This window comes from Mytilus californianus, unplaced genomic scaffold (assembly GCF_021869535.1).
Source record: "Mytilus californianus isolate M0D057914Y unplaced genomic scaffold, xbMytCali1.0.p SCAF_11, whole genome shotgun sequence".
Classification (NCBI taxonomy): Eukaryota; Metazoa; Mollusca; class Bivalvia; order Mytilida; family Mytilidae; genus Mytilus; species Mytilus californianus.
In genome coordinates this window covers 22,269,100-22,285,373 of record NW_026262593.1, presented here as the reverse complement: position 1 = coordinate 22,285,373, position 16,274 = coordinate 22,269,100, and the positions used below count along the sequence as shown (strand labels likewise).

The 16,274-nt window shown below is 30.9% G+C and overlaps 1 protein-coding gene across 1 annotated transcript in view; it reads left to right on the top strand.

Annotated features, from left to right (window-relative positions):
• LOC127719738 (uncharacterized) overlaps window positions 1-16,274 on the top strand; it is a 306,242-nt gene that overhangs the window by 267,852 nt on the left and 22,116 nt on the right. The window contains exons 39-44 of the mRNA XM_052225973.1: window positions 5-158; window positions 2,247-2,431; window positions 3,476-3,613; window positions 4,266-4,440; window positions 7,465-7,609; window positions 15,870-15,991. Of these exons, the coding sequence (XP_052081933.1) occupies window positions 5-158; window positions 2,247-2,431; window positions 3,476-3,613; window positions 4,266-4,440; window positions 7,465-7,609; window positions 15,870-15,991 (919 nt within the window). The remainder of the gene's footprint in view (window positions 1-4; window positions 159-2,246; window positions 2,432-3,475; window positions 3,614-4,265; window positions 4,441-7,464; window positions 7,610-15,869; window positions 15,992-16,274) is intronic.

The following is a 16,274-nucleotide window of genomic DNA, read 5'->3' as shown; positions in this document are numbered from 1 at the left end:
CTAGGTGAATGGTATAGCAAGGTCTTATGTATTTACTGGTTTAGATTTACATGATGGAGTGACCTATTATGTTAACTTGATATCCTGTAACAGTGCTGAGATATGCGTTATGTCTACATCACAAGGAATGTATGTAGACAGTACACCACCATCTAGAGGTTTGTATCTTTAAACATAGGGGAGAATACACTGTAGCCGTCCAGATATATGTAGAATGTCTACATCACAAGGAGTTTTGTACACAACCATTAAGAGGTTTGTATACATAGACATATGTGAGGTGTAACAGTGCTCAGATATTTATGATGTGTATGACAAATTTTTGTAGACATCATATCACCTTTTAAATTTTGTATCTGTAGAGCAAAGGGACTCTCGTGACGATCCTATTGAAATCACTCACCTTGATTTTTTGGTTTAATACTAACTAATATGTAAAAAAACGGGTTTGTATCTAGACATTTTAAAGGATACAGTGTAACAATGCAAAGGTATGTACACCATCTAAAGATAAGTATATGTTGAACATAAGTGGAAATATATAATTTAAGCCGATCTAAACTTTCTCTCTTCAATGGTCCAAATTAAATTTTGACTTCAACTTTTTTGCTCTCCTCTTGTTTCATTAATTTGAAGACAATGAAAAAGGCGACCATGCCTGTTGACATCACATATAAATTGAGATGTGAACTTCCACTACTGTAGGGGGAAATAACAGGAGTTAATAAGCCTGCTTAAATTCCTGACCTAAGTATGATTTGCATTAGATCATGAAACATGACGTTGAAGAAGTGTATTCTTAGAAGACAAAAAGTGAAGAGAGAACAATTAAAGGGTTAGGAAGATGCATATAATAAGGATATTTTTTATTCAAAATGTTGCAGATAATCATGGTCGTAGGGTCATTAGTTTACATTGGTATGTAAGAATGTAAAGATGCTTAATACAACCCGAATCTTTATGAACCAACTGATTATCAAAGTATTTGTATTTGGCGAATAATAAATATTTTTTATTCGCATAAAAAAGCCTTGACCGACTGCGCTGAACACTCTTTTTTAGAACGGAAATACTCCCTTTCCTATAGGGTTATAGTTTGTATTGTACACATGTTGTATATGAGCAGTCTCACCAAAACAAGAAAAATACAATAAATAATGTTTATAGTTTATAATATTGAAGGGCAAGTAAAATATTTCGAATGTATCATACAAAATAGTTTGCAACTCAAATATGACGCTTTTTCAAACGTAAAAAAATGCTTGTTAGCTAATCTAGAGCAATCAAGATTAATTCCCTTTGCAAATTAAATGTTTTGTTTGTTAAGAAGACTCTCTCTTTTTATTTCTATTAGTAGCTTAGACAATTTATATGAATCATCCTATGTTTATTAAATTCTGCATCACTGCATCATATGAAAATAACAAAACATATGTGTAAAAGATAAACTGTATTACCCAATAGGCTCATTTTCGTTTAAATTTCAGAAATTCATATTTTCAATTGATATGCCTTTAAACAAATAAACAAAATAACCAAAGTATATTTTGATGCGAAATTCAAACTAATATAAGGCAAGAATAAGCATGATTAGTGATGATCTAGAAAATAAAAGATAAAAGCCATACTGTGGAATAAAAAAAAACTACAACACACATAATAATTTGCTTAGCAAAAACGTGTACATAATACAAATAATAATTAGAAATAATAGGATAGTGCAAAATCCTTTATTTACATGAAAAATGATCTAAAATAGCCAAGGGTTTAATGCAGGAAAGGAGACGCAAATATTGCAAAATGCTGAAAAGGATTTTGAATTCCTGAATGATGCTAAGATGCAAGTTTAGCTTTCAAGGATTTAGTATGATTGGTCTAGATAAGGCGATGAAATTTGAATAACTTATTTTAATTGGACAATAATAAATTCCTGATTGGTTGATAAGTTAAACATTTGAATCTGATTGGTTGATAACTTAAACATTTGAAACAGAGTTTTATTTATAAAATAATACGAAACTAACAGCTAGCCTATATAAAGAAATTGTACTTAAATAAATACTCAATTTATCTGTAAATATATGAGGATCCAGGAATCCACCCTTAAATAACTACAACAATGTGAACGCAGGCACAACACTGATTTTTCACAGTTATTTAAGATCTATTTGTCAAATTTGTTTTTAGTCAGAAGAGTTAAAGAAATTAATTATCTATAGCCAGTATCAAATAATATCTTTTTTCAGGAACTTTTGCAGTGGCCACTGACCATGCAGTCGAACATGACCTTGCCAGAAAAGAAGATGGGTGGATGGCTTGGGAGACTTATGTTGTGTATCTGGCATGGTTAGGATTCAGTGATATCCATTCACAGATAGATCATTATATGGTCACTGTAGGATCATCATACATGGCTAAAGATTTAACTAAGGTAAGATGAAAGAAACGATAGGAATAGATATCTAGCATGGATTGGATTCAACAACTTCCTTTCACAGGTAGATACATTGTAAGTATATGCTTATAGTCACTAAAGGGTCAGCATACATCCCAAATGATTTACCAACAGGCAGTAAACATTTTATTGTTAATTTTTCATAAGTTATGGAAAGCACAGATTTGTAATATTATTATGTATATAAAGTAGCAGTTCAACGTATCTATCTCAAGGTGAACAATTCGACCCGCACGCTAAAGTTATTGTGACATTAATCCTTAAAATTTCAAAATTAAAACAAGTCAAAGAATGATGAAAAATAAAAAAATTGCACCGTGACTAATTTTTTACAGATATACATGGATATGATTTACATGTATATGGCAGATTTTAATCAGCAACATAACCAATAGATCTTGATTGATATTAAGGTAGATTCATGGTATACCGCCATCTTGGTTTGTACAATCGCAGTACAAAACGGTCTAGTTATTTGCCAAAATCTGCAAATTTGGAGACAGATTTGCAATTTATTAGTTAGACTGTTTATTTATATAAAGAAAACTTGGTGATTTATTGTATTATTCAAATTATTTAAACAAATATCAAATCTTGTGTTTTAAGAATCAATTTTTTTCAAATAAGCCATTTAAGGGGAGATAACTCTTTTAGTAAAAAATATATACTGGACTGATAGGGAAATTTTTTTATTTTTACTTGTACCAAGCTACATGTTCGGTGACACAATTTTTGTTTTTATTTTCTTAAAACATATTATAAAACCTATCTTCTCACAATTTATTTCAAAATTCTATCTCATAGATTTCTTTTTATGCACAAAATGTGTTTTTTCATGAACAATCTAACCAAATTTAGGCAATTTTCAACGACTCATAGCTTGGAAAATAGCACGGTGACCCATTCTTTTTATCATATTTTTGAAAAAAAGCATAGTAAAAACTTCATTTTGGCAAAGTATAAGAAAATTCTATCTCAAGAAATATATACCTATGATCTACCTTAAATGTTTTTAATTAGGATCACAAAGCAAAGTACATCCATACAGATGGAAATAAAGATCATGGTGATGAGGGCAAAGTTCAACTGTACAAAGTAGAGACAGAAAAACTAACCGATTATGATGAACTCTTTATTACTGTGTGGGCAGTAAATAAGGTTTGTAAAAATGCATTCAATGTAGTATGAAATTAAGACACAAAAATTAATTATTCCTAAGGAAAGGAAGATAGCAGAGATTAGAAAAAAGACCTAAAATAATTTCTTGTGGATTCATCTAGAATTTTTCATATTTCATCTTATCTTTGTAAATTGTTTTTCTTAACCTTATAATATAAAATTGAGAATGGAAATGGGGAATGTGTCAAAGAGACAACAACACGACAAAAGAGTAGAAAACAGCCGAAGGCCACCAATGGGTCTTCAACACAGCGAGAAACCCCGCACCCCGGAGGCGTGCTTCAGCTATTTGTGTTTAGTTTCTGAAGTCGTGCTTTGCATTTTCTTTTGTATTTTTGTTACAAACATTTTTTTTTAAATGAATTCCACATGAAGTGTACACAAAATGACACCGAATCTTTTTAAGTTTTTAATTATACTATTATGTTTCTGTACGTTCATTTAGTTGATATGCTTCTCGTTAGACAAAAAAGGGGGAAGGTGTTTATCAATATAGGTTTTTTTTTAATGTTAACAAACCCTTCAACCACATGAAAATTGTATCTTTAAGAAATATGAGTATCATCAACGGATAAAATTTATCCAGATTACTAAAGTTAGTTGTTGAATTTATTGCATGATTTTACTTAAGGTTGGTTTGCGAAGTCATCTGGTCCATTCAGCCTTCAGAAAAACTCCACCAAAGTCTTTGGATTTAGTCAGAAGATGCGATGCTTTATCCTGTGAAGGTCATTGTATATGTGCTCCGCAGGACCAGAGGTGTCCAGATTCTCCAACTATTGGTGTTTGTAATGATTTGTCGGACAGTAAGTATGCAAATATGCAGTTAAAGATGATCAAGAGACAGAGTTTTAAGAATGCATATTTTAAAGATGGTTCTTTGTCCCCTACCATAAAAGCACTCTGCACAGGTTTAAACTCTCTCCTTTAGTCCGTCATTATGCCCATATGATTTGTTGCTGTTCTTTTTTCTGAAATGCCCGAATCAAATGACTAGATTTTTTTTGTATAGTCGTAGCATAAAAAATTACAGATTCAATTAGAGTTTCATTCTCCTTGAACTATTTTTGTTAATGTTGTGGACTTGGGTCATAGAAAATGTTTTGCAGTGAAATGTTATCCTTATTTTTTTCTGTAATACTTGGATTAGATTAGGGGTATGAGATTAAATCATAAGGAGTTACGGATTGGTTTTAAGTTTGTGGGGGTTACCTGACTGTTACCAAAGTCGTGGTCCATGTTCAAAATATAAGCTTTTTTCAAAAACAAAAACCTTAATGCTTTGAGGGATAGATGAGGCTCGCAGTTAAAGACACATCTTATTAAATCAATAACTTTTCTGACTCAATTAATGATAAGATGGAAACTTCCAACTACCGGTACATTGGTATCAACATCATGTTTTGTCACATACAAGTAAATCATGTCCAATATAAACATTACAGCTGGTAGGTTACATTGTATTGCAGATGCTTTACCCTCAGAACAATTGTTATATTTGAGTTTTAAATTACATTTATAACATGAACACAATCTTTTTATCACTTTGTCTGAGAATTTTATGTATTGGTTATATTCATTAAAATATAATGGAATGTTAAGTCTGTAATAGTCTCCTTTCTTCGTGCTTCGTCCAAACGATATCTGCCTCAGTGACATTTTCTTTGTAGCTATTTTAAAATACATTTAAAAAGCTCTTTCTTGAAAACTTATTCTTCTGTTAAATATGGATATCGCTTGCAACTTTTAAAAAACTAATATATAGTTATAGAAAAAACAGAATTTTTTCTGAATCTTAAGTACTTTATAACGGCTAAAAATTTAATCGGGTTATTTTTTGTTATTGTGAAAATTAGAATAACACAAATAGATCCAAGAAAAATTCAAAACGGAAAATAGCAAAATCAAAAGTTTAAACACATTAAACACAAACTGTCTTGGTACAGCATCTCCCCATCTATGTCGAAAATGGTGGATATATCATAGTTTTATAGCTAGCTAAACCTCTCATTTGTATGAAAGTCGCATTAAATTTCATCATATTGACAACAATGTGTATGGAAAACAAACAGACATAATAGGTAAAAATTTCAAACATGGCAGTCAACATTGGGTTATCATCCTAATGACTATAAAACAAACAACTTTGTTAACAAAGAAAAAAAAAGTTATATAGACAATTCATAGAGAAAGAATATAAAAAAAAAACCGAAAAATGACGATCCCACAATAAAACAATGGAGGAATGTATAAATACCGAGCTACGCTAAAAGGATATTCCAAAAATAGACTAAACAGTAAAGAAAACAAATATAGAAAGACAAGTGGAAAAAAACCAATATAACACGTAATTAAGATGATAAACAACGTCAGTACCTATAATATATACTTCAAGACCATCAGATACAGTTTGTGAAGTTGATATGGAATATTTATCATTAAGGTCTTGGTTTTTAGAAAAAAAAGGGCAAATCTTTCATCAACTTATTGCTCACACACTGGTGACGTTTTATAAAATATTATTAGCAGCTACAATCTCTTGAATACCGAATAAATTGGCAAATGTATTTCCCATATGCAGGTGAAGTATATAGTGATGCTAATGTGGGGGACATTTATTATTTTAAAAAACAACTTCTCGTTCGTCATAGATTCTTGTACTGAGGTGACCGGTTATCTCAAATTCGAGTTATAAGTCTACATAAATGAGGCAGAGGAAGCTGTGTTTAATGTTTCTATATTTCTAGTTTTATATATATTAATTGAATCCAATCAGAAAAGTTTGGATTGTTAATGAAAAGTACATCATCAATATATCTGAATGTGATATTAAATGATCTGGCTTCTTTGATCTTCTTGTTTTTATCTGAAGGAACTCCCACTCGTTTGAAAACAAGAAGAGGTCGGAAGGGAGAGGAGCACAGTTCGTTCCCATACAAATGCCAACAATTGTTGAAAAAGACAACTTCCTAGTTAGAAACAATAAGAAACGTCATCCTTGTAGTGACACATTGTGACAACATAGCGATCATACAAACCAACGTCAATGCCTGCGGCCTCAAGATATAGTATCCAGAGCAAACGTTTGAAAATATTTTCCCTATTTTTGTTGATAAATAGTCTAGGCTGCTTGTAGTTAACATGAAGATACAATATGGGGTTGTTGGTTTTTAAACATGAACATATTTGTCAAACGTTATTTGAGTTCTACACAACTTGGACACAAGTCTTTTTATGATTAAGACCCAGTATGTGGTGCAAAATATTTTTTAATATTGCTTCTCCATTTTATGATATTTTACAGATGAATAGACTAAGTTTTTTTTTGTTGTTGACATGGGAATACAGTCTGGGTTTGAAGTTTATAGATATCAAATATTTAGTCAACCGTTCTTGGATTTTTATGAAACTTTGGTAATGGTTGAAGCATAATTTAGAAAAAAACTTTTTTTTCATTTTTCAGTATTTCAGATTTTTCGCAGTTAAAATTTACATACTGTATTGATAGGCATAAATAACTTTTTCAATATTCAAGGATTGGTACGAAACGTGGACAGAAGTTATTTCAAGATCGAGAAAAAGCATCTGAAGAAAAACCTTCTTTCTTTTTACCAGTATTTTACTAATAAATGGTCTTAGTTTTTAGCAATTAACATTATACGTTACGCTGACAGCAGCAAAAGTACACAAGAAACAAGTTTCATAGGAACCTTTTACATATTTTTTATTAAAACATTTTCCAATGCATGTATAATAGGTATTTTAAATGGTACGAAGTAGATACTTTGACGGTGTATTTTCTGGTAACAAGAAAATATTTAATTTTGAAGGTGTCTTTGCTGGTACCCAGTATTCATTATTGCTTGTGGAAGATACAAATGGCTTCTCAACTGATGATCAGCGGGTGACAGCATCTAACACTGTACTGAGAGCTGCATGGCAGATATCGCAGCAATATCCATCTAAACCTAACTGGTACGACTTACCATTAATGCTCTTTGACAGTCATAATTTTAAATAAAACAGACAACATCATAGCCAAAAAGACAAACGGCAATAACAACACATAGAAAAAATAGATCATACAGATTAAATGCATGAATTGTCTTATAACTTGAAGACCTTATAAGACAGAGAAAACCTGACAGTTCAAAAATGCCTAAAACGTCAGCATCTATCTTCCTCCTATTTTCACCCAAATTATCACATGACTCAAGGAGTTAGTTATTGTCCGTGAATGGCGATGTTTGGCTTATCGTTATGTTTTTATCTTCGACCTCAAAACACGTATTAGATAAGCAGAAAGAATTGAAAGTGGCAAATATGATCGGTGGGAGGTGCTTTGAAGTACAACTTACAAATGCTTAATTTTCCTGAATGATTCGGGTTTTTTTAAATTTTATAAAAAAAAACCAGATAGAAATTCGTAAAACGGTCACTTTCTATTGGTTATTGTCTTCAATTAACTTGACAATTTGTTGGCAGTTAGCTGCCGTATGCTACCACAGCGGAATTGCTTTTTGTCTCGGGAATAATAAAATAGGTGCCATTGTCCTTATCTAGTATAGCAGATTTGTAGGATATTTATAACTAATTAGACAATTTTTCCATTCTTTTAATTCTGGAGTAGAAACGAAATGTGTATAGAATAACCTTAAATGATGGCGGAACAACCCAACATAAATGATGTTGCACATAAGAAATAGTGCTCAGTGGAAGGTCTTGCATTGTTTTGTTATTATTCTGTGATTTTGATAAAGATGTAAAAGAGCAAATGTATGAAATATTTCATCGCAAAATGTTCTTTATTCAATTTGTTCACATTATCAGATTTTCAGATTTGCAAAATGCGGATAAATCGGTGGTCATTTGAATCTATATATATCTAGAAGACGAAAAGTAAATTTCAAGGATTTATAGTTTGCGATCATTTGGAGTATTTTAATAATATAAAAGTAAATATTTTTAATCATTAGCCTCATCTCATTTGTTTTGTTAGATATGATTGTGATTATTTAATTGATCCTGACTTTGGACATGAACATACAGAATGTGGCAGGCTCCCAACATGCCCAACCCTCCCCTAATCTGAGACAGTGGTTTAACAACATAACATATGAATAAACTAGTATACGAATCAGTTGAAAGGGCTTCACTGATCACATTAATACAAAAACAGGTTCCAAGAAGAAGAAAAACACATCTGACAGCTAATTCAAAGCCAATAAATGCTAATAAAACAAATCATGTATCTTAGACTAAAATATCAATTAGTACCCATTCAACAACCAACTTTTATGCAAAAAATGTATTATATTACAGTTTATTGTACCACACCTCCAAAAGAACCATATGGCTTTTTTAAAATTTCATTTTCAATTGATTATAACCGGAGAACAATTAGTGATATACACACAGAGTCCTCAGTAATGAGCATTAGACCGTATGGCATACTTCATAGTTATAAGGTCAATGTTCACTCTTTATCTTCACCTTTGCCCTTGACAATTATTTTTCAATCTTCACACAAATTTAAAAACAATTGAAGAATCTAATGTCATGCCAAGATTATTTAAATGATATGCAGGGTTAGACCTTCATTGGTCATCTCCATCCCTTTCATTTGGATATGTTCAATCGTCTTATTAATGTTCGAAATCCCCACCCCTGGACTATATATTTTATGGTTTGACATGAAAAGATAAAGATTGATATATAAAAGAAATCCTCAGGATCATCCCCTCCACCATTCAAATGAGAAAGTTTTAATATCTTGTAAAAGATAAAGACATCTTCCCCTATTCAAACCATATAATTGTTGCAAGATGAATTGAACGAACAATAGGGAAAGGTTTTTCGGGGTTTATACTTGTAGGGATTTTGTTTAGGAGACTTCATAACAGCATCCTGATACAATTTATAATTTTTTACCTTTGTATATTTTCGGAAATGTTTTACACCAATAGAAAAGGTAAGAATTTGTATTTATGCAAATGTAACATGAGTAGTTTGTACGTTTTGTATTTGTTGTGTTATTTGCATCATTGGCTTGTGTGTGTCATATACACTTACCAAAGGCAGGTCAATCTGACCTTGACATTGACCCGTGTGATAATAAACCCTTTTCTGGTTTGTGTATTGCGCATAACTTTTTTTACCGTAGATCTTACGTTTATCAAACTTATTGTTCTCTCAATGTCATAAAAACACTTACGATCCTATCGGTCTTTGTTCAGTCCTAAAGTTCTGGTCTGTGGTGCTATAATTTTCGGTCAAAATATCGTATATTGCTAAAATTTTAAAAGACTTGTTTTTTCTCGACGTGTGGTATAAATTGCACCTAAAATTTAATCAGCACTTTGATTGTTTACAATCCATTGTCGATATACCTGATGAGGTAGGTATGTTGATACTCTAACCTTGACTTTGCCCTTTGACCCTTTGGTGGTTGTTTGTGTTTAGGTATAGCTTTGTTTTCTAAAAAAAACTAAGTCAAACTAATTATTAGTGGTAGATAAAATTGAGAATGGAAACGGGAAATGTGTCAAAGAGGCAAAATCCCGACCAAAGAGCAGAAAACAGCCCAAGCCAACCAAAGATGCATTTTGATTGACCTTTAACACTGATGTTATTTGTACGACACGTTACCTTGAACTATACTGCTGAAAGAAATCCGTAACTTATATACACAGATGTAGAATAAAATATAAAATTTAAGAAGTATAGTCCACTCTTATAACACTGTTTTTATACGCCCGTCAAAATTTTGACGGCACGTATTATGGTATACAAATGTCCGGCGTCCGTCTGTCCGTCTGTCCGGCGTAGACATGTCGCACCGTAACTTGAGAACAACTTATCCAAATTTCATGAAACTTTATATAGTTGTTTCTTATGATGGTCAAACGATCTGTATACTTTTTTGTGAAACTAAGATTAAAACTTTTTGAGTTACGGGACTTTGTAACTAAAACAGGGGTGTGTTTTTTTTCACATGTCCGGCCGTACCTCAAAAACGATTCATGCTTATTGGGGTTCACATGTCGCGTCGTATCTCAGAAACTATTTATGATTATTGCATAAAACTTCACATCCAAGACGACGGGCGTATCATGCGCTCATGGCGTAGCTGTTTATTACTTTTAATAAGAATTAGGTAAAACTTTATGGAAATGTTGGAAATTCAAGTGAAAAAAGAATTGGATATTATTGGTATTATATTTAAATGTAAAACTCTTTAATTTCAATTTTTGGAATCTTATTTTATATTATGGACTTGAATTTCATTATTTAAACTCTCAGTTGGGGATGGTAATCAGAGGTTCGTTAAATGAAATTGAATGATGCTTTAATTTCAAAATTTACGGTATTCAATCCCTAGACTTTGTTTTTGAGTCAGGATATTTCTGTTCAATAGATATACCAGTGACCATGTGTCAACGCAGAGGAAATGATTATATAAAAGCCAAAAACCTCAAAATGCCATTGTATCAATACTGAATTCCCAAATAGAAGCTAAAATGCATGTATGATAATAGTAATAATAATATGCAGGCAGCTCTGGTTTATTATATAAGCATTTATTCCAGGTTATATCACAAATAATTTATTTTTTTCATTTGACATTTGATAGTATTTTTTTTCAAATTTCAAATTTCATTCAGTTTTGTTGCAGATTTCAAGGTAAAATTGACCCACAATATTAAAATCCAGCCACATTGAAATGGCTTCAACATTATGACATAGTAGAAGGAAGGCGTCAAGCAAATAGATAAAAAAATAGACTCGTGATTATTTAGACTTAAACGTAACATAGTATATTACTTTAGATATTCATCAATAAAGGAAATAAAATTTAACATAATTTTTCATGACCGATTAACAGAATCTGCAACTTTTTTTTTAATTGTATTACACACACATTATCACGTTCCCCTTCCTACTCTCAAACTGTGCATTTTTCAAACTTAAAGTTTTAAATCTAAAATTTCGCACCATAAATATATACGTTTCCTGAAGACGGCTAAAACTGGACAAAACTTATATAAAACTTAATTTGTTTAAATAAACAAAATAAGTAGCATGTTTAACTTTTGTCATAAAAATTCATAATATCAAATAAAATTAGTACAATCGGCTAACTAAGTCCTTATAATTGAACAAAGTAACATTCATTTTTAGTTGACAATTGTTTTAACGTTTATTAAGTTCTAATTAAAAATTATTTGTTAGCCCCTCTTTGTGATTGATTTAAGATAACTCTTGTTAATTTTCCCAACATTTTATCATTAAAGGGAGATAATATAACTCGGTTTTCATATATTGTCTTTTTCAAACAAGTTCAAATGCTTCATGTAGGTTCTCCTCATCATTTTTCACTAAAGCATTTGATATAAGTTTAAAGTTTCTCATATAAAGTGGTGGTTATGGTGTTCTGTTTTTGTGTTTGTGCGTATGTGTATCTTGTGTGTGTTTGTTTTATGGGTTGTCACAGCAAATCTGTAGGGAATCAAGTAATGCAACTATATTAAGGCAAGTTGTCTATTTCATTGGAATTCCGATATTATTATATACATATCGAAACAATAAATGTATTTATAGGTAGCAGGATCAGTTCTGTTGTAGGTTTGATCATGCGGACAATAACTTAAAAATGTATTCATGACAGCAAAATGACTAAAGGTGTCAAATGAAACGTGTATCGTTCACTTGAATATTTTACCTCAAATTATACATAAACAGGAAACTTTTTATATATAGTATTACCGTAATGCGGCTTTCCTAGTTGGAGGCTATCTACATTCTCACATTACAACGACCTTCCCGCTTACTCGGGTGCCCACGGCAGTGAAATTAGCAACATAAATTGTAACTAAATAATATTAATAAATTGATGAAAGGTTTTTTTATATTAATATATAATATTTCAAATCGTTTTAAAACAAATAAACAGAATTATAAATATACATAAATAAAGGCAACAGTAGTATACCGCTGTTCGAAAGTCATAAATCGATTGAGAGAAAACAAATCCGGGTTACAAACTAAAACCGATGGAAACACATCAACTATAAGAGGAAAACAAAGAAACAACAGAAACACAAAGGTGCAACAAAAACCCAAACGACAAAGAAACACACACAGAAACGAACTATAATATAACAACTGCCATTTTCCTGACTTGGTACAGGACATTTTAAGAAAAAATAGTGGGTTGAACCTGTAAATGGCGTTAATTAAACAATTATAAAAACTAAAACACATTAAATTTATAAATTTTGCAATGATTTGAAATTAAATCAAACTATACGGAAAGAAAACAATATGAACCAATCCAAGGTAGATAACAAACGCATCGTTCAATATAGATATTTTGGAATTGAGACAAAGTTCAAAGGAATGCCACTCTTGCAAACAAATTGCACGTCAAAAGAATCAATTAACACAACATCCGTGCTTCACCTTCAATGAAGATTCTAAATTATCAATATAACCAACAGTTGTTAATCTACTGGATAGTGACAGCTAATGAATGTTAACCCACAGTAAAGTATATTTTTTTTTGAATTTTTTTTAAACCACCTCAGAAATATGCACGATCTACTTGACTAAATAAGCTAATAATTAACGTGTTTACACGTTAATATGAATTAGTCTTCTAACATTATTTACCTCTAATAGTATAAGACACAATTCAGATCGTATGATTGCATCAATTACCAAAATAAAGATGTAATTAAAGCCAGGACACTTTTAAATTGTTTATTATTTTATCCGTGTCGTTTTCTTTATTTTATCACAACTTCCTGTTAGGAGAAATTGCTAAGCAAACGTCCTGTTATCATAGATCTTGATATTTTTATTTACTGAATGCATTATTTTTGTTTTTCACTTGTTCTTTTAAAAGATCTAAGAAATGAAGAATATTAAAATATAAAAAAAAGAACATTTGTTAAATATTTGTTGTAAATTTCAAAGATGTACACTTTAAAGTCTACGAATAGTAAAAAGATGTGTACTGCATCATTTCTAAGCCAACAACATCAGTATTTTGGGTAAAACAATAAAATTACCCAATGTCAGTTTGATTCCAAAATGATTAAATCAGTTTGTGTGCAGAGGGACACCTATTGATACAAACAACAAAACCCTCACGCAGTAAAGTCTTGAACATAATGAAGCTTAACAATACACAACAGTGGGAATACAAAATGTTGATGAAAATATTCTTGCTTAGGTTAAATTCATTCATCAGTCTCTTAATTTTGTTTGACCAAATCTAGCATACATGTCATTTATAAGCTGTTGATTATCATTATATGTGAAAGCATAGATAAATTGTAACAACACATAACAATACATAAGAGAAGACTTAAACTAACCTAAAAGGTCGTCACTGATAGCCAGGTGACAGTTTTGTTATCCTGACTTGGAATGCTATTTTAGTAAACATAGTCATGCCAGTACCTTTTTTTCTTATATGAAGTAGAGCAAACATACATTGAAACATTATCTGATCAAAACACAGATAATGTATGTCCGGGTTTTGCTTACAAGGATCAGAAAATATTCAATTCTACTTTCGGGATCCTCTGGTTTTGGCAATACACAAAATATTGGAAGGCTGAATTTCATAGGACATTAAAAAAATATATAATGTGATAGTCATGAATAAAGCATGGTTCATATATAATAATAAACATAATACAGTTCGTTTCCACATAAGCATTATATGATAGATTTGATTAAAAAATTGTTGGATTGAAGCTTCCAAAATAAAAACACTAAATCACCTTTTAATATATTCTCATGATAGATGCATTTCCATTTCAAGGAATTCAATGGAGACATGCATAGATATACATACATTTTCTCAATTATTGAATTATTGAATCTTTAAAAAGGGATACATATTTTAAAGTAATATATAATCTGGTAATTAACTTTGGTAAACAGTACAGTCATAAAATGTTGATATTTGATAATTAACAAGCTGATAAATTATTTAAATAACTCTTACACAATTTGCACCATTACTTTCGAAATGGCTTTCTTATAACTGACAACAGGGCTCACAGTGCTTTGATTATATAAAATAGAATCCCATTGTGTCTGGATCAAACCTTGTCACAATCTAACTTAGTGTGCTAAAGTTGGCTGCTTATGTTAGAAATGATTTTAATGTTGCTTATATTTTACAAGTGAGCGATTAATGTTCTTGAAAGCCTCAAGTTTATAATGAATTTGTAGATCTGTAAACTGTTTCATTGTAAACTTACTACAGTAGTATGCCAGAAGAATGCCTACTTTTAATGAAAACCACAACGCTGTTAAAAGTTCTATTGATCTCCCAGTAGAGTCAGAAATTTCATGTATCTAATGCTAAAATACTACAAGTTCGAAAGGCATTCCTATTGAATTTGTCAGATTTCGTTATTTCTATCCACATCTTCTAACGACCGCAAAATGTGTGTGTTCGTATAATGTTATGACGTTGTCAGCGTCGTACAATTAAATATGATGAATCTAACCATGTATTCAGATTTTGGATTGTGTGTTCCCTTTTTTTTTATTGGTCCACATTAATGTCCAAACGGTCCAAAATAATTTTTTTTTTTAATTTCAGAAAAAAATGAATTCTTTGGGTTCTTTGATATCCTAAATCTAACTGTGCATATTTTAGATTTTAGGACTGTTGTTCTAATTGGTCAACATTAAGGTCCAAAGGGTCTAAAATTAAATTTAGTTTGATTTTAACAAAAATTAATAGGGGTTCTTTCATACATGTATACTAAATCTAAACATGGATTTAGATTTTTGATTTCTTGGCTCAGTTTTTAAGTTGCTCGCAATCAGGGTCCAAAATCAAATCGTATTTGATTTCATCAAAAATTTAATTATCCATGTCTTTTTCTAGATAATGCATGTAGCAAGTCAGTTGTTTTCCATTCGTTTGATGTGTTTGAGCTTTCAATTTTGCCATTTTATATTTGTTAAGCGACTTTCCGATTTTAATATTCATTTGACAGTTGGAGGTAGGTATTTTTTTTTTCTTTTACTTGTTAGATTTTAGATATTGAACCATAGTAGGTAAATATCCAATAAAAGTTAAACTATAATACCAAAGTTATAAAATGTGTATTGGTTAGGATTAGGTGACTTATGTACCTAACCATAAGGTTCTGTTGCATGATCAAGAACACCTTAAGGATTTACATCATTTTAAATATTAAAGGTATGAATGGAGTGTTGGATATGCAGACGAGTCAACACCACTAGGTATCTTTGACACAGGACATGATAAAGTGTGGCAGGATGCTGGTCAGTTGATGGATGCTGTGTTTACTATTGGTCCAGGTAAAAACGATGTATCATATATTTATGATGACCTGTCTCTATGCAAGGGTTAATTTATGATACCTAAGTTATAAAATATGTATTGGTAATAAGAGAATGTTGAGAATTCATTTAAAGAATTATTAATAGCAATATTTTCATCTAAATGGTAATGGAAAGAACTATTTTATTCACTCTAGTATAGGTCTACTTATTGATAAATCGTTAAAATTTCCATTCATTATAAGTGTTTGGAACAAACCTTTTATGACACGCTTTTTAACGCATCAATGTCATAAAGTGT